Source organism: Oncorhynchus gorbuscha, linkage group LG17, assembly GCF_021184085.1.
Source record: "Oncorhynchus gorbuscha isolate QuinsamMale2020 ecotype Even-year linkage group LG17, OgorEven_v1.0, whole genome shotgun sequence".
Classification (NCBI taxonomy): Eukaryota; Metazoa; Chordata; class Actinopteri; order Salmoniformes; family Salmonidae; genus Oncorhynchus; species Oncorhynchus gorbuscha.
Window position 1 is genome coordinate 43,983,003 of NC_060189.1, and position 19,091 is coordinate 44,002,093.

At 46.0% G+C, this 19,091-nt stretch overlaps 1 protein-coding gene across 1 annotated transcript in view; it reads left to right on the forward strand.

Annotated features, from left to right (window-relative positions):
• The window catches only part of crip2 (cysteine-rich protein 2), a 57,079-nt gene extending 39,374 nt beyond the window's left edge, over window positions 1–17,705 (forward strand). The window contains exons 3-8 of the mRNA XM_046308771.1: window positions 13,719–13,776; window positions 15,942–16,076; window positions 16,404–16,472; window positions 16,660–16,754; window positions 17,029–17,086; window positions 17,324–17,705. Of these exons, the coding sequence (XP_046164727.1) occupies window positions 13,719–13,776; window positions 15,942–16,076; window positions 16,404–16,472; window positions 16,660–16,754; window positions 17,029–17,086; window positions 17,324–17,391 (483 nt within the window). The 3' untranslated portion in view covers window positions 17,392–17,705. The remainder of the gene's footprint in view (window positions 1–13,718; window positions 13,777–15,941; window positions 16,077–16,403; window positions 16,473–16,659; window positions 16,755–17,028; window positions 17,087–17,323) is intronic.
• The last annotated feature ends 1,386 nt before the right edge of the window (window positions 17,706–19,091 follow it).

The following is a 19,091-nucleotide window of genomic DNA, read 5'->3' on the forward strand; positions in this document are numbered from 1 at the left end:
ACCCAAACAATTTGAACTTCTACTTTTAAAAATCCACCTCTCTAAAAACAAGTCTCTCACCGTTGCCGCCTGCTATAGACCTCCCTCTGCCCCCAGCTGTGCTCTGGACACCATATGTGAACTGATTGCTCCCCATCTATCTTCAGAGGTCGTGCTGCTAGGCGACCTAAACTGGAACATGCTTAACACCCCAGCCATCCTACGATCTAAGCTTGATGCCCTCAATCTCACACAAATTATCAATGAACCTACCAGGTACCTCTCCAAAGCCTTAAACACGGGCACTCTCATAGATATCATCCTAACCAACTTGCCCTCTGCTGTCTTCAACCAAGATCTCAGCGATCACTGCCTCATTGCCTGCATCTGTAATGGGTCAGCGGTCAAACGACCTCCACTCATCACTGTCAAACGCTCCCTGAAACACTTCAGCGAGCAGGCCTTTCTAATCGACCTGGCCGGGGTATCCTGGAAGGATATTGATCTCATCCCGTCAGTAGAGGATGCCTGGGTATTTTTTTTTAAATGCATTCCTAACCATCTTAAATAAGCATGCCCCATTCAAGAAATTTAGAACCAGGAACAGATATAGCCCTTGGTTCTCCCCAGACCTGACTGCCCTTAACCAACACAAAAACATCCTATGGCGTTCTGCATTAGCATCGAACAGCCCCCGTGATATGCAGCTGTTCAGGGAAGCTAGAAACCATTATACACAGGGAGTTAGAAAAGCCAAGGCTAGCTTTTTCAAGCAGAAATTTGCTTCCTGCAACACTAACTCAAAAAAGTTCTGGGAGAATAAAAACACCTCCTCCCAGCTGCCCACTGCACTGAAGATAGGAAACACTGTCACCACTGATAAATCCACCATAATTGAGAATTTCAAAAAGCATTTTTCTACGGCTGGCCATGCTTTCCACTTGGCTACTCCTACCCCGGTCAACAGCACTGCACCCCCCACAGCAACTCGCCCAAGCCTTCCCCATTTCTCCTTCTCCCAAATCCAGTCAGCTGATGTTCTGAAAGAGCTGCAAAATCTGGACTCCTACAAATCAGCCGGGCTAGACAATCTGGACCCTTTCTTTCTAAAATTATCTGCTGAAATTGTTGCCACCCCTATTACTAGCCTGTTCAACCTCTCTTTCGTGTTGTCTGAGATTCCCAAAGATTGGAAAGCAGCTGCGGTCATCCCCCTCTTCAAAGGGGGGTGACACTCTTGACCCAAACTGCTACAGACTGATATCTATCCCACCTTGCCTTTCTATGGTCTTCGAAAGCCAAGTCAACAAACCATTTCGAATCTCACCATACCTTCTCTGCTATGCAATCTGGTTTCAGAGCTGGTCATAGGTGCACCTCAGCCACGCTCAAGGTCCTAAACGATATCTTAACCGCCATCGATAAGAAACATTACTGTGCAGCCGTATTCATTGATCTGGCCAAGACTTTCGACTTTGTCAATCACCACATCCTCATCGGCAGACTCGACAGCCTTGGTTTCTCAAATGATTGCCTCGCCTGGTTCACCAACTACTTCTCTGATAGAATTCAGTGTGTCAAATCGGAGGGTCTGCTGTCCGGACCTCTGGCAGTCTCTATGGGGGTGCCACAGGGTTCAATTCTTGGACCGATGCTCTTCTCTGTATACATCAATGAGGTCGCTCTTGCTGCTGGTGAGTCCCTGATCCACCTCTACGCAGACGACACCATTCCGTATACTTCTGGCCCTTCTTTGGACACTGTGTTAACAACCCTCCAGGGAAGCTTCAATGCCATACAACTCTCCTTCCGTGGCCTCCAATTGCTCTTAAATACAAGTAAAACTAACCTCTTTCCCTACTGTATTTATTTTTTATTTTGCTCCTTTGCACCCCATTATTTTTATTTCTACTTTGCACATTCTTCCACTGCAAATCTACCATTCCAGTGTTTTACTTGCTATATTGTATTTACTTTGCCACCGTGGCCTTTTTTTTGCCTTTACCTCCCTTATCTCACCTCATTTGCTCACATCGTATATAGACTTGTTTATACTGTATTATTGACTGTATGTTTGTTTTTACTCCATGTGTAACTCTGTGTCGTTGTATGTGTCGAACTGCTTTGCTTTATCTTGGCCAGATCGCAATTGTAAATGAGAACTTGTTCTCAACTTGCCTACCTGGTTAAATAAAGGTGAAAAAAAGACTTGTTTTACTTTGGATATATATAATTCTGTACCTGTTTCCTCCAGCATCTTTACAAGGTCCTTTGCTATTGTTCTGGGATTGATTTGCACTTTTCGCATCAAAGTACGTTCATCTCTAGGAGACAGAATGCGTCTCCTTTCTGAGCGGTATAACGGCTGTGTGGTTCCATGGTGTTTATACTTGCGTACTATTGTTTGTACAGATGAATGTGGTACCTTCAGGCGTTTGGAATTTGCTCCCAAGGATGAACCAGACTTGTGGAGGTCTACAATTTTTTTCTGAGGTCTTGGCTGATTTCTTTTGATTTTCCCATGATGTCAAGCAAAGAGGCACTGAGTTTGAAGATAGTCCTTGAAATACATCCACAGGTACACCTCCAATTGACTCTAATTATGTCAATTAGCCTATCATAATCTTCTAAAGCCATCACATAATTTTCTGGAATTTTCCAAGCTGTTTAAAGGCACAGTCAACATAGTGTATGTAAACATTTCACCCACTGGAATTGTATTGTGAAATAATCTGTCTGTAAACAATTGTTGGAAAAACTACTTGTCATGCATAGAGTAGATGTCCTAACCGACTTGAAACCTATTGTTTGTTACAAAGGAATTTGTGGAGTGGTTGAAAAACGAGTTTTAATGACTCCAACCTAAGTGTATGTGAACTACCGACTTCAACTGTAGATCAGTAGCTCTCAAGACGACATTACCATCACCGTTCTATAGGCCTAGAGATTAGCCTACAGCTGTACTCTGTAGATGTGCTGCCTGTGTCCTTGCTGAAGGTTAGCTGTGACTTCATGACCTAGCCAGCCAGCCCATAGAAATACCAGTACAATATATTATAAAACTGTTCTATTTCATTCAATGAGTCAGCCATTCTATTTTCACCATGTCTGTGTTTTATAATGAATACAATATATCACCGCCAGTCCTCTCATATCTCCTGCATACACTCTTAGTATGACTCAGTATGACTCAGCACTGGTCCCTGGGCCTGGATCAGAACAGAAAGGAAGGAGAGGTGTACATGCAGCCTTTTTCATGACCTAGCAGTCAAAAGCATTCTATTTCCACCTTGTCTGTACATGAAGACTGAATATCCCCTTCAGTCATCCCTCAAATAAACTCAGCAAAAAAAGAAACGTCCTCTCACTTCCAACTGCGTTTATTTTCAGCAAACTTAACATGTATAAATATTTGTATGAACATAACAAGATTCAACAACTGAGACATAAACTGAACAAGTTCCACAGACATGTGACTAACAGAAATTGAATAACGTGTCCCTGAACAAAGGTGGGGGGTCAAAAGTAACAGTCAGTATCTGGTGTGGCCACCATCTGCATTAAGTACTGCAGTGCATCTCCTCCTCATGGACTGAACCAGTTTTTCCAGTTCTTTCTGTGAGATGTTACCCAACTCTTCAACCAAGACACCTGCAAGTCCCCAGACATTTCTAGGGAGAATGGCCCTAGCCCTCACCCTCCGATCTAACTGGTCCCAGATGTGCTCAATGGGATTGAGATCCGGGCACTTCGCTGGCCATGGCAGAACACTGACATTCCTGTCTTGCAGGAAATCACGCACAGAACGAGCGGTATGGTTGGTGGTATTGTCATGTTGGAGGGTCGTGTCAGGATGAGCCTGCAGGAAGGGTACCACATGAGGGAGGAGGATGTCTTCCCTGTAACGCACAGCGTTGAGATTGCCTGCAATGACAAACAGCTCAGTCTGATGCTGTGACACACTGCCCCAGACCACGACTGACCTTCCACCTCCAAACCGCTCCCGCTCCAGAGTACAGGCCTCGGTGTAACGCTCATTCCTTCGACGATGAGCACGAAGCCGACCATCACCCCTGGTGAGACAAAACCGCGACTCGTCAGTGAAGAGCACTTTTTGCCAGTCCTGTCTGGTCCAGCGACGGTGGGTTTGTGCCCATAGGCGACGTTGTTGCCGGTGATGTCTGGTGAGAACCTGCCTTACATCAGGCCTACAAGCCCTCAGTCCAGCCTTTCTCAGCTATTGAGGACAGTCTGATCACTGATGGAGGGATTGTGCGTTCCCGGTGTAACTCGGGCAGTTGTTGTTGCCATCCTGCGCCTGTCTCACACGTTCACGCAGATGAGCAGGGACCCTGGGCATCTTTCTCTTGGTGTTTTTCAGAGTCAGTAGAAAGGCATCTTTAGTGTTCTACGTTTTCATAACTGTGACCATAATTGCCTACCGTCTGTAAGCTGTTAGTGTCTTAACGACCGTTCCACAGGTGCATGTTCATTTAATTGTTTATGGTTCATTGAACAAGCATGGGAAACGGTGTTTAAACCCTTTACAATGAAGACCTGTGAAGTTATTTGAATTTTTACGAATTATCTTTGAAAGACAGGGTCCTGAAAATGGGACGTTGGGAGTTTATAATGGCGCCGGAGGGGATGGGTGCCGTTTTATGGGCTCCTTAACAACTGTGCTATTTTGTTATTTTTTTTTCTCATGGTTTGTAACTTATTTTTTACATAAAGTTGATGCTACCGTCTCTTATGACCGAAAAGAGTTTCTGGACATCAGAACAGCGATTACTGACCCCGAACTGGACGAAGATATGTTCTTTTAATGAGTCCTACGCGAAGAATATACTGCTTTCCGGAGACCAGGCCCAGATCCCTGCCATTCACGTGAAGAAAAGGCGGAGATACAGAGGGAGACGGTCAGTTCTATTGGCCAACGTGCAATCACTGGAAAACAAACTGGATGATCTATGATCGAGACTGGCCTACCAACGGGACATTAAACACTATAATATCTTATATTTCACTGAATGACGACACGGATAATATAGAGCTGGCTGGGTTTTCCGTGCATCGGCAGGACAGAGCAGCTATGTCTGGTAAGGCGAAGGGTATGGTGTCTGTCTATTTGTCAATAACTGCTGGTGCGCGATGTCTCATATAAAGTAAGTTTTGCTCGCCTGAGGTAGAGTGCCTTATCATAAGCTGTAGATCGCATTATTTACCAAGAGAGTTATCATCTACAGTTGAAGTCGGAAGTTTACATACACCTTTGCCAAATACATTTAAACTCAGTTTATTTCAGCTTTTATTTCTTTCATCACATTCCCAGTGGGTCAGAAGTTTACATACACTCAATTAGTATTTGGGAGCATTGCCTTTAAATTGTTTAACTTGGGTCAAATGTTTCGGGTAGCCTTCCAAAAGCTTCTCACAATAAGTTGGGCGAATTTTGGCCCATTGGTCCTGACAGAGCTGGTGTAACTGAGTCAGGTTTGTAGGCCTCCTTGCTCGTACACATTTTTTCAGTTCTGCCCACAAATTTTCTATAGAGTGAGGTCAGGGCTTTGTGATGGCCACTCCCATACCTTGACTTTGTTGTCCTTAAGCCATTTTGCCACAACTTTGGAAGTATGCTTGGGGTCATTGTCCATTTGGATGACCCATTTGCAACCAAGCTTTAACTTCCTGATTGATGTCCTGAGATGTTGCTTCAATATATCCACATAATTTTCCATTCTCATGATGCTCATGGACTACATGAAAAGGAAGGCCGATCAGACCCCCATTAACATCGACGGGGCAGTAGTGGAGTGGGTTGAGAGTTTCAAGTTCCTTGGTGTCCACATCACCAACAAACTATCACGGTCCAAACATACCAAGACAGTTGTGAAGAGGACACCTTTTCCCCCTCAGGAGACTGAAAACATTTGGCATGGGTCCCCAGATCCTCAAACAGTTATACAGCTGCCCATCGAGAGCATCACCGCCTGGTATGGCAACTGCTTGGCATCCGACTGTAAGGCGATACAGAGGGTAGTGTGTACGGCCCAACACATCACTGGAGCCAAGCTTCCTGCCATCCAGGACTTTTATTTATTTATTTATTTATATATATATATATATATATATATATATATACTAGGCAGTGTCAGAAGAAGGCCCAAAAAATTGTCAAAGGACTCCAGTCACCCAAGTCATAGACTGTTCTCTCTGCTACAGCACGGCAAGCGGTACCGGAGCACCAAGTCTAGGTCCAAAAGGCTCCTTAACAGCTTCTACCCTCAAGCCATAAGACTGTTGAACAATTAATCAAATGGCCACCTGGACTATTTACATTGACCCACCCCCCCACCCCATTTGTTTTTACATAGCTGCTACTCATTGTTTATTATCTATGCATAGTCACTTTACCCCTACCTTTACAAATTATCTCAAATTACCCCTGCACATTGACTGGGTACCGGTACCCCCTGTATATAGCCTTGTTATTGTTATGTAATTTTATTGTGTTACTTTTTACTTAACACTTTCTTGAACTGCATTGTTGGTTAAGGGCTTGTAAAGTAAGCATTTCATGGTAGTCGGCATATGTGACAAATAACATTTGATTTGATATTGGTTATGTGAAACAGCCCTGTCCCTTGGTCTGGATCAGAACAGAACAGGAAGGAAAGAAGGATGTGATTTCTGCAGCTTTATATGACACAAAAGTAGTAGATACTAGATGCAGTCCTAGCCTGGGTTGTTTAATCTCTCTCTCATCATTACATCATGTCCTGTGTAGCTCAGTTGGTAGAGCATGGCGCTTGTAACGCCAGGGTAGTGGGTTCGATCCCCGGGACCACCCATACGTAGAATGTATGCACACATGACTGTAAGTCGCTTTGGTTAAAAGCGTCTGCTAAAAGGCATATATTATTATTATTATTATTCTTTCTCCATGTCCTCTCCACAATTTCCCTCCAGACACCAGTAGATAAGCCTGGTCCCAGATCTGGTTGTACAATATACTGTAAATAGATCTTGGACCACGCAATAACCAAATCCAATACAGCACAAACAGATCTGGGACCAGGCTTTATCCAAATCCAATACAGCACAAACACATCTGGGACCAGGCTTTAACCAACTCCAATACAGCACAAACAGATCTGGGACCAGGCTTTAACCAACTCCAATACAGCACAAACAGATCTAGTAGTGTACTATAAGAAAAGACAAGGAATGTAGTCTGTGTGCTGTGAGGAGATCCCAGGCACAGTACAGCAGAGGTCAGGGTCTCTATAAGCAGAGGACAGGGGAATAACGATGGGGGAGATGGCACCACTGCCCCCTGGGGCTCCATGGATGGCAGATGGCAGAGTCAATAGGTCATCAGTATACTTCCCATCCGAAACCGTAATGAACAGTTTGTGCATGTGTTATGATGACATATTGTAATGTTTTTGTTTGTTTTGGTCTTCTGTAAGGTTTTTTTTCAGCTGTTCGTGCACACTAATACTTTTTTTCAAGGCAAGCTGAAGTTCAGTTCAGGCTGAAGTTGAAGTTCAGTCTACGCCCCTTCGTTGGTCATTGGTCAACAGTAGTGATTCTTGCAATTTGAGAGACAACTTGATTTCACGCACATTTTTTCACTTGGGAAATACTGCAATATCTTAGATTCATTCTGACTATTTTGTGGAAGTGTATACTGGCTACGGCGCCTCAAGATGGACAAACAGGCTGTTGCATCTTTTTCTCTTTTTTTAAGTGAAGGTCTTTTTTTAAGGGAGTATGCGAGTTCGGCTAGCCGCCAGCCAACTGTAGCATACAGAAGCCTTTAGCAAGCCTCCATAGTACACATTATGCACACACACACAGACCAAGCCTTCATCCTGGCTCTATCCAAGGAGGAGGTCATAACTGTGTTACGACACACAGAGAACCTTCCAAGATCATGTTTGTACTAATTCCCCTCACCATGGGTCCTGATACAGGTATATCAAATCAAATCAAATCAAATTTATTTATATAGCCCTTCGTACATCAGCTGATATCTCAAAGTGCTGTACAGAAACCCAGCCTAAAACCCCAAACAGCAAACAATGCAGGTGTAAAAGCACGGTGGCTAGGAAAAACTCCCTAGAAAGGCCAAAACCTAGGAAGAAACCTAGAGAGGAACCGGGCTATGTGGGGTGGCCAGTCCTCTTCTGGCTGTGCCGGGTAGAGATTATAACAGAACATGACCAAGATGTTCAAATGTTCATAAATGACCAGCATGGTCAAATAATAATAAGGCAGAACAGTTGAAACTGGAGCAGCAGCACAGTCAGGTGGACTGGGGACAGCAAGGAGCCATCATGTCAGGTAGTCCTGGGGCACGGTCCTAGGGCTCAGGTCCTCCGAGAGAGAGAAAGAAAGAGAGAATTAGAGAGAGCATATGTGGGGTGGCCAGTCCTCTTCTGGCTGTGCCGAGTGGAGATTATAACAGAACGTGGCCAAGATGTTCAAATGTTCATAAATGACCAGCATGGTTGAATAATAGTAAGGCAGAACAGTTGAAACTGGAGCAGGAGCATGGCCAGGTGGACTGGGGACAGCAAGGAGTCCTCATGTCAGGTAGTCCTGGGACATGGTCCTAGGGCCCAGGCCAGTTGAAACTGGAGCAGCAGCATGGCCAGGTGGACTGGGGACAGCAAGGAGTCATCATGTCAGGTAGTCCTGGGGCATGGTCCTAGGGCTCAGGTCCTCCGAGAGAGAGAAAGAAAGAGAGAAGGAGAGAATTAGAGAACGCACACTTAGATTTACACAGGACACCTGAATAGGACAGGAGAAGTACTCCAGATAAACAAACTCAGATTCGGGGTATACAGTTGATAATGGGCCTGGGTCTTACCACGCAAAGGCAAAGGGAGCAGGATGAGCGGTGGTGGTGTGTGTGTGTGTGTGTGTGTGTGTGTGTGTGTGTGTGTGTGTGTGTGTGTGTGTGTGTGTGTGTGTGTGTGTGTGTGTGTGTGTGTGTGTGTGTGTGTGTGTGTGTGTGTGTGTGTGTGTGTGTGTGTGTGTGTGTGTGTGTGTGTGTGTGTGTGTGTCTCACGAGGAAGGGGGCTGTATGAGGTCAGATTCGGGGTCAGGGAAAGACTAGGGCTGTGACGGTCATGGATTTTGGATGGCGGTAGTTGGCCAGCCAAATGATTGCAGTCACCGTAATTAACCGTTCGGATAGTGAAAAAAGAAACACTGTCATTTTCTCCTCTCCTCCACTCTTGACTGCATGTGCCGCCATAGAAATAGAATGAATAGAACTGGTGTCTCAATTCATGTCAATGATGGCATAATGGGTGGCCTGGAGGCCATTGCGATTCTACTAATAGGAGCAAAGCAGGAAGCAAAAGGAGGAAGTAAAAGCAGGAAGTGTACCCATCAACACGTGTGGTGGTTTGTTGATTCAACTCAATTGACATTACTTAAAATACATTCCATTGCATGAGGCGCATCAGTTAATATGGGGCTGAGGCGCATCAGTTAACATGGGGCCTTTTTTAACTAGGCAAGTCAGTTAAGAACAAATTCTTATTTACAATGGCGGCCTACCCTGGCCAAACCCGGACGATGCTGGGCCAATTGTGCGCTGCCCTATCGGACTCTCAATCACGACCGGTTGTGATACAGCCTGTAATTGAACCAGGGTCTGTAGTTATGCCTCTAGTACTGAGATGCAGTGCTTTAGACCGCTGTGCCACTCGGGGGCCCTTATTCAGCACGGTCAATAATTTGATCAGCACTTTTATAAGCCATAAAGTGTGCATTCTCCCTATTTCCACTCACACTACATACAACCAGCACTGCAGCGGCAATTAATGAGTGTAGCAAAGTGTTTCCATAAGTTTGCGTTGTTATTATAAGCGGCTTGTCTTTTATAATATAGAGGAATATTTCGCTTTCTCTGGTCATAGAAGTGTTTACCATGAGGAGCCAAGGATGGAATCAGAGCAGTCGTCGAAGTTGAGGTGTGCGTCTGAGAGTGTGGAGGAGTTATTGGACAAATTGGAGGAGAGTGAATGGAGGGGAGATTATGAGACATTCGAGGAGTTGTTGATAAAATTGGAGGAGAGTGAAGAGAGAGAGCTGTCGGTTTGGCACAGTATTACACGGCACTCGTCCTGAGGTGCGTGCTGGCCGTCTGGTTAAGACTGTGCCAGCCTCATGCACCAGGCCTCCTGTGCACCTCCCTAGCCCTGCACGTCCTGTGCCAGCTCAGCGCTACAGTGCTCCTAGCCGTGCTACCCATGGCGGGCGTTTACTGGTCAGCCACCGTGTTATGCGGTGGAACGCACGGTGTCCCCAGTACGCGTGCTTAGCCCGGTGCGCTACATCCCAGCTCCCCACATCTGCCGGGCTAGGGTGAAGATCCAGCCAGGGCGGATGGTGCCAGCCCTGCTCTCAAGATCTCCAGTACGACTTCACGGTCCCGTCCATCCAGTGCCACCTCCACGCACCAGCCCTCCTGCTGGCAGCCCCCCGCACCAGGCTTTCTCTCCATCCTTTGTCTACAGGTGCTCCTGCCTGTCCAGAGCTGCTAGAGTCTTCCGCCTGTCCAGGGCTGCTAGAGTCTTCCGCCTGTCCAGGGCTGCTAGAGTCTCCCGCCTGTCCAGGGCTGCTAGAGTCTCCCGCCTGTCCAGGGCTGCTAGAGTCTCCCGCCTGTCCAGGGCTGCTAGAGTCTCCCGCCTGTCCAGGGCTGCTAGAGTCTCCCGCCTGTCCAGGGCTGCTAGAGTCTCCCGCCTGTCCAGGGCTGCTAGAGTCTCCCGCCTGTCCAGGGCTGCTAGAGTCTCCCGCCTGTCCAGGGCTGCTAGAGTCTCCCGCCTGTCGAGGGGTGCTAGAGTCTCCCGCCTGTCCAGGGCTGCTAGAGTCTCCCGCCTGTCCTGAGCCGCCAGTCTGCAAGGAGCCGCCAGGGCCGCCAGTCTGCAAGGAGCCGCCAGTCTGCCAGGAGCCGCCAGAGCCGCCCGTCTGCAAAGAACCGTCAGTCTGCAAGGAGCCGCCAGGGCCGCCAGTCTGCAAGGAGCCGCCATTCTGCCAGGAGCCGCCAGTCAGCCAGGAGCCGCCAGAGCCGCCCGTCTGCAAAGAGCCGTCAGTCTGCAAGGAGCCGCCAGTCTGCAAGGAGCCGCCAGAGCCGCCAGTCTGAAAGGAGCCTCCAGAGCCGCCAGTCTGAAAGGAGCCTCCAGAGCCGCCAGTCTGAAAGGAGCCTCCAGAGCCGCCAGTCTGCAAGGAGCCTCCAGAGCCGCCAGTCTGCAAGGAGCCGCCAGTCTGCAAGGAGCCGCCAGTCTGCAAGGAGCCGCCAGTCTGCAGGGAGCCGCCAGTCAGCCAGGATCTGCCAGAGCAGTCAGTCAACCAGCCTGAGCTACCTCTCTGTCCTGAGCTACCTCTCTGTCCTGAGCTACCCCTCGGTCCTGAGCTACCCCTTGGTTCCGAGCTGCCCCTCGGTCCTGAGCTGCCCCTCGGTCCTGAGCTACCCCTCAGTCCAGACCTGCCCCTCAGTCCTGAGGAGTTTGTTTAGTCCAGTGGGGTTTTAGTAGGGTTGCCAGTCCAAAGTCGGCGGCGAGGGACGGGAGGAGACTAAAGTGGATAAAGACTATGGTGGAGTGGGGTCCATATCCCGCGCCAGAGCCGCCACCGTGGACAGACGCCCACCCAGAACCTCCCCTATGGATTTAGGTGTGCGGCCAGGAGTCCGCACCTTGGGGGGGGGGGCTACTGTCATGCCCTGGCCTTAGTTATCTTTGTTTTCTGTATTTTGGTTAGGTCAGGGTGTGACATGGGGGATTTATGTGTTTCGTCTGGTCTAGGGGTTTTGTATGTTTATGGGGTGTTTTCTAGTCTAGGTGATTATGTAAGTCTATGGTTGCCTAGATAGGTTCTCAATTAGAGGCAAGTGTTTATCGTTGTCTCTGATTGGGAACCATATTTAGGCAGCCATGTTCTTTGGGTATTTTGTGGGTGGTTGTCTTCTGTCTTTGTGTCTATGCACCAGATAGGTCGGTTTAGTTTTTTTCAAATTTGTTGTTTTGTATTTTGTAGTGTTCACGTGTATTGTCCTTATTAATAAACATGTTGAACACTAACCACGCTGCATTTTGGTCCTCCTCTCCTTCAACGGAAGAAAACCGTTACAGAAGTAACATCATTAATTGGTGCATGAGGCAGAAATGGATGTGGGAAATTGGAAAGGCGAATGTCTCCTCCTATTTGTGTCTGGGAAGTGAGTGGGCTAGGCTCTGGGCTCTGGACTGGGATAGTTGATCCATCTTTAGGGTACTCATACCGCAGTGAATTATAACCACACACTAGGCTGGGTAATCCATCTTTCAGGTCCTACTGGTCCTGCTGTAGGGAAATACAACCAGAACTGTGAGGGGACCAGAGCTGTCTAGTAGACACAATGAAGCCCTGTGTGCTGGACCTTCCCTCCTGACAAACCCATCAGTGCCTATTAGTCAGAAAGAGAGACTAATATTACCAGAACTTTTACTGTATAGGCCCCATAGATGTTACAACCCCTGCGGATCTGTGTCTGTCTAACACACACACACACTGTGTCTGCCTGTCTGTTTCTAACTCCTGTTACAGCGCTACATGTACTTCCTGTCATGGGTAATACATTATAGATAGTTGAGAAGAGAAACAGGCTGTTTTCTACTCTGGGTTTCTGAGTGGAATAAGATGCCACGTGGGTGTGAAGAGATTGTGCGACTAAAGCAGTTTGTTCCCACAGTCGGCATTGGCACGTGGCCTTGTGCTGTGGCGTTGGTACCATAGCCTCCTTCATCCCCCTCTGCCTGTCCATTTTGGCTGTATCTCAATTCATCCACTCTCTTCCCGTCCTACTCACTGTATTGGATGAGACCTTTTTTGACCTTTTTCTCCAATCCATTTTGTCGAGGCGGCAAGGAGAGAAATTGAGGAATGGCGGAAAGATTAGTTAGGAAAGAGCTCTGGACTGGATGTCTTCTCTCTGGCCCAGGCCCTGATCCCTCTGCTGCCCGTCCATGCTGTTACATGACCTTTTGATATGACCACTGGCAACTATTACATGACCACCATCATCCTAGCATGCATTAGGAGGGACATAGGGTCCTAACAGACTCATCTCTAAGCCTTCGACTGACCTCTGTCATCCTACAAGGCCCATACACGCTAGGTAGGGTTGCAAATATCTGTGGGGGGGAAACGTACTGAACATGACCCAGTATTAGGGTTGCAAAATGCTGGTAACTTTCCCTAAATTCCCAGGTTTCCCAGAAATCCTCCAACCAGGATTTCTGGGAAACCTGGGAATTTAGGGAAAGTTACCAGCATTTTGCAACCCTAATACTGGGTCATGTTCAGTACGTTTCCGAATGATTTCCACCTACTTAATAGGACCCTGATGTGAGGTGTTTGATTAATCAACAGTACTGGTCTCCTGTTTACAACCACAACTGATACCTGGGCTGGAACATTGTGACACATTAGAAAATGGAGATAAAGCCAGACTGACTGTCTTTCTCTTTCTCAGGAGGCTGTGGTGTTTTTTTTCTCTGTCTCTCTCCTACACACACACACACACACACAATCCAATAACCTTTTTTTCCAAAGATGCATGAGTCTGGCTAGAAGATGGAAATTGCCAAGCTATGGTTGTCAGTCTTGTGAGGTTTGGGCTTATAAATGTCATTTACTCACCGTCAGTCATTCTTCTTCTCTTTATTCCCTGTCTACAGCATGATGGGAAGCCCTTCTGCCACAAACCTTGCTATGCTGCCCTCTTTGGACCAAAAGGTGAAGTACATCTTACTATTGTCATAAGGCATACATTAGATCAGGATGGCAATTCCGTGGTAAAAGAATGATGTTCAAATGTTTTACTTACTTTAAAGTCATACCAAAAACAATGTTTGCAAAGTTTAACAAACTATACAACTATACTATATTAATTACAAACTATACAACTATGCACAAGGACAACTTTTAACAATTTCAACTGAAAACTTTCCAAAAACACATTCACTTGAAGAAAAGTGAGGACACAAAGTTTGGTAACAGAATGACGGTACAAACAACGCAAACCGTCATTCTGTTACCAACTTTGCATCTGCACTGTTCTTCAAGTAAATGTGTTTTTGTCAAATGTTCAGTGGAAGTTGTTAAAAGTAGTGAATAGAGTTGTGTGGTTAGGGGTATTCAAATCCTTCCCTACTAGGTCTGGAGCCTTCTGGTTTTCTGTTCTCTTCTACACTACTGTTAAAAAGTTTGGGGTCACTTAGAAATGTCCTTGTTTTTGAAAGTATAGCTATTTGTTTGTCCATTAAAATAACATCAAATTGATCAGAAATACAGTGTAGACATTGTTAATGTTGTAAATGACTGGTGGAGCTGGAAACTGCAGATTTTTTATGGATTATCTACGTAGGCGTACAGAGGCCCATTATCAGCAACCATCACTCCTGTGCTCCAATGCCACGTTGTGTTAGCTAATCCAAGTTTATTATTTTCAAAGGCTAATCGATCATTAGAAAACCCTTTTTGAAATTTTTAACACAGCTGAAAACTGTTGTTCTGATTTAAAGAAGCAATAAAACTGGCCTTCTTTACAATAGTTGAGTATCTGGAGCATCAGCATTTGTGGGTTCGATTGCATGCTCAAAATGGCCAGAAACAAAGAACTTTCTTCTGAAACTCATCAGTCTATTCTTGTTCTGAGAAATGAAGGCTATTTCATGAGAGAAATTGCCAAGAAACTGAAGATCTCGTACAACGCTTTGTACTACTCCCTTCACAGAACATCGCAAACTGGCTCTAACAAGAATAGAAGGAGGAGTGGGAGGCCCCAGTGCACAACTGAGCAAGAGGACAAGTATATTAGAGTGTCTAGTTTCAGAAACAGACGCCTCACAAGTCCTCAACTGGCAGCTTCAATAAATAGTACCCGCAAAGCACCAGTCTCAATGTCAACAACGAAAAGGCAACTCCGGGATGCTGGCCGTCAAGGCAGTTGCAAAGAAAAAGCCATATCTCAGACTGGCCAATAAAATTAAAAGATTAAGATGGGCAAAAGAACACAGACACTGGACAGAGGAAGATTGGAAAAATGTGTTATGGACAGACAAATCTAAGTTTGAGGTGTTCGGATCACAAAGAAGAACATTCGTGAGACGCAGAAAAAATGAAAAGACGCTGGAAGAGTGCTTGACGCCAAATGTCAAGCATGGTGGAGGCAATGTGATGGTCTGGGGGTGCTTTGGTGGTGGTAAAGTTGGAGATTTGTAGAGGGTAAAAGGGATCTTGAAGAAGGAAGGCTATCACTCCATTTTGCAACGCCATGCCATACCCTGTGGAAGGCACTTAATTGGAACCAATTTCCTCCTACAACAGGACAATGACCCAAAGCACAGCTCCAAACTATGCAATAACTATTTAGGGAAGAAGCAGTCAGCTGGTATTCTGTCTATAATGGAGTGGCCAGTAGTCAACCGATCTCAACCCTATTGTGGGAGCAGCCTGACCTTTATGGTACCTAAGAAGTGCCTATCAAGCCAATCCAACTTGTGGGAGGTGCTTCAGGAAGCATGGGGTGAAATCTCTTCAGATTACCTCAACAAATTGACAACTAAAATGCCAAAGGTCTGCAAGGCTGTAATTGCTGGCTGTAAATGACTACCTCATGAAGCTGGTTGAGAGAATGCCAAGCGTGTGTAAAGCTGTCATCAAGGCAAAGGGTGGCTACTTTGAAGAACCTCAAATATAAATAATATTTTGATTTGTTTATCACTTTTTTTGGTTACGACATGATTCTATCTGTATTTTTTTCATAGTTTTGATGTCTTCACTATTATTTTACCATTTAGAAAATAGTACAAAATAAAGAAAAACCCTTGAATTAGTAGGTGTGTCCAAACTGATCTAAATCTAAACTCTGACTTCTCTCTACCCTATGACCACTGAAGGTGTGAACATTGGCGGAGCAGGGTCCTATGTGTATGAAGCCCCCGTCAGCAATAACCTAGCCTCTACTGACTTGAACGCCCCCCCCAAGCCTGCTGAGGAGAAGAAAGTGTTTGCACCCAGGGCACCTGTCAAAGGTACATGCTAGTGTGTGTGTGTGTGTGCATGTTCTTTCGCACATGCATGTGTATGTGTCCACATATGTAACTGAAGACATGGGAAAAGTTGTGAAATAGTGAAAGTAGCTGCCTACAGATGTGATTTTGATATTAAGGGGAAGTAGACTTGGTCTTCCTGCTGACTCAGTGATGAGACAGTGATGAGACCTACTATACAGGCCAGGCTCACACCAGGGATGGTCCCAGTGGACTTTCTCAAGCTGTTCACACTGCGTTTTCCCACAGTTGCAGACCAGAGGCTATGTGTGTGTGTGTGTGTGTTCTGACTCTTCTGTTTCTTTACAGCTTCCAGCATCACCACCTTCTCTGGTGAGGCCAACCTGTGTCCCAGGTGCAGCAAGAAGGTCTACTTTGGTAAGTAGCCACGGCACACTACCAGGCTCAGAATAAACTGTTGGGTGTTAGATTACAACTGGACCTGTCGTTGCCATGGTGACGTGTCCTCCTGTGTGTCTTTTCCTTTTGAATGACATTTGAGCATTCCCGACACACCTGCCGCTGAGGTCATTGATTTCTAAGTTATTGTGTGTGTGTATGGCAGCTGAGAAGGTGACGTCCCTGGGGAAGGACTGGCATCGGCCCTGTCTCCGCTGTGAGAGGTGCAGCAAGACCCTGGCCGCCGGCAGCCACGCAGAGGTAGGAGAGATGAGGGGAGGGAGAAAGGGATAAGGAGGGGTGTGAAAGAGGCAGGAAATTTAAACAGGAAGGGGCCAGCTGCAAAAAAACAATCAATTTTCAAGGGAATCCGTCTGAGCAGGGCACAACAAAGAATTAGGGAGTCTACACAGCACCTTGCTCAAGCCGGTTTTCTTGAATGCACCTGAATGGCATAAATGCGTCATAATAATGTTCTGAATGAATACATGGTATGATTGCGCATTTTCATACAGTGTCTTTTGTGTTATAACAGCATAATGGCCAGCCATACTGCCACAAGCCATGCTATGCTTGTCTCTTTGGACCCAAAGGTAGGTGCTTGTCTTTACTCAACCACTAGGTGGTGCTGTTGTCCATAAATATTAGCTATACTTTAACAATAGCCTATGCTGGGTGTTATCGCTGTTAAAAGAAACTGCTTATATTGCACTTCCTACATAAAAGTGACGCAAAACCACCAAAAGAAAATAAGTGATTTGTTATACTGTAACACATTTTCAGCATTTGATACTGATGCCTGTTTGTCTGTGGTGTTCTTGTGTCTCCAGGAGTGAACACTGGAGGTGTTGGCAGCTACATCTATGAGAAGGAGGTCAGCACAGAGGCCCAGCCCTGAGCTACTGCGGTCTGTCCCGTCCCCAGCCTCAACCTAAGCTCTCCAATACTAATACCACAATCCAACACAGTATTATTAACACCATGTTTTAGCCCCTATAGCTCCTTCTATAAGCAGCCCTGAGAGACCCAAGGCCTCTCTTCCAGCTCCTCCCATTTAACCCCTGACCCCAAATATTTCACCACCTGGCCCAGCCCATCTCAGGCTCCTAGCACTGCAGCCCTCTAATATACACTAATATATATACACTAATATACATATACACTGACCAAAAGTATGTGGACACCTGTTCGTCGATTACAAAATCATGGGCATTAATATGGAGTTGGTCCCTCCTTTGCTGCCACAGCAGCCCCCACTCTTCTGGGAAGGCTTTCCACTAGATGTTGGAACATTGATGCAGGGACTTGCTTCCATTCAGCCACAAAAGTATTAGTGAGGTCGGGCACTGATGTTGGGCGATTAGGCCTGGCTCGCAGTCTGTGTTCCAATTCATCCCAAAGGTGTTTGATGGGGTTGAGGTCAGGACTCTGTGCAGGCCAGTCAAGTTCTTTTACACCGACCTCGACAAACCATTTCTGTACGGACCTCGCTTTGTGCACGGGGGCATTGTCATGCTGAAACAGGCAAGAGCCTTCCCCAAACTGTTGCCTCAATGTTGGAAGCACAGAATCGTATGCAATGAATGTTATAGTATGCTGTAGCGTTAAGATTTCCCTTCACTAAAACTAAGGGGCCTAGCCCGAATCATCAAAAACATTGGGGCAGGTAGCTTTCTCCTGGCATTCGTCCGTTGGGACTGCAAGATGGTTAAGCATGATTCATCACTCCAGAAAACGCATTTCCACTGCTCCAGAGCCCAATGGCGGCGAGCTTTACACCACTCCAGCTGATGCTTGGCATTGCACATGGTGATCTTAGGCTTGTGTGCAGCTGCTCTGCGATGGAAACCCATTTCATGAAGCTCCTGACGAACAGTTATTGTGCTGACGTTGCTTCCAGAGGCAGTTTGGAACTCAGTAGTGAGTGTTGAAAATGAGGACAGACTATTTTTACACTCTTCAGCTTTCGGCGGTCCTGTTCTGTGAACTTGTGTGACCTACCGCTTGTTGCTCCTCAACGTTTCCACTTTACAATGACAGCACTTACAGTTGACTGGGGCAGCTCTAGCAGGGCAGAAATGTGACGATTTGACTTGTAGGAAAGGTGGCATCCTGTGATCGGTTCTTATAAATCACAAGTGCCGTAATATCGGCAGGTGCTTTTTCAAATCTTAAAAAAATAAACAATCTCTAAAGCTTTGCATGGAACAAAATGTTATGTTTGTCATAATAGTTTCTTTTTTTCCCCCATGTGCTGGTATTTTTTTTGTGTTAAGATTATTGCGTATTAGTTCGATGCCACGTTGAAAGTCACTGAGGTCTCCAATATTTGTCTATGGAGAGTGCATGGCTGTGTGCTCGATTGTATACACCGGTCAGCAATGGGTGTGGCTGAAATAGCCACATCCACTCATTTGAAGGCGTGTCCACATACTTTTGTATGTATAGTGTAGCTTGACTCTTCCCAAACACTTTATTAAATTATATTTTATTTACACTTCAAAAAGAAAATATAATTTATGGAACACAATTTAACCCTGAGTGGGTTCTTCATATTACTGTATGGAGCTACCATTCTCTCTCCCACTGAAACATAAG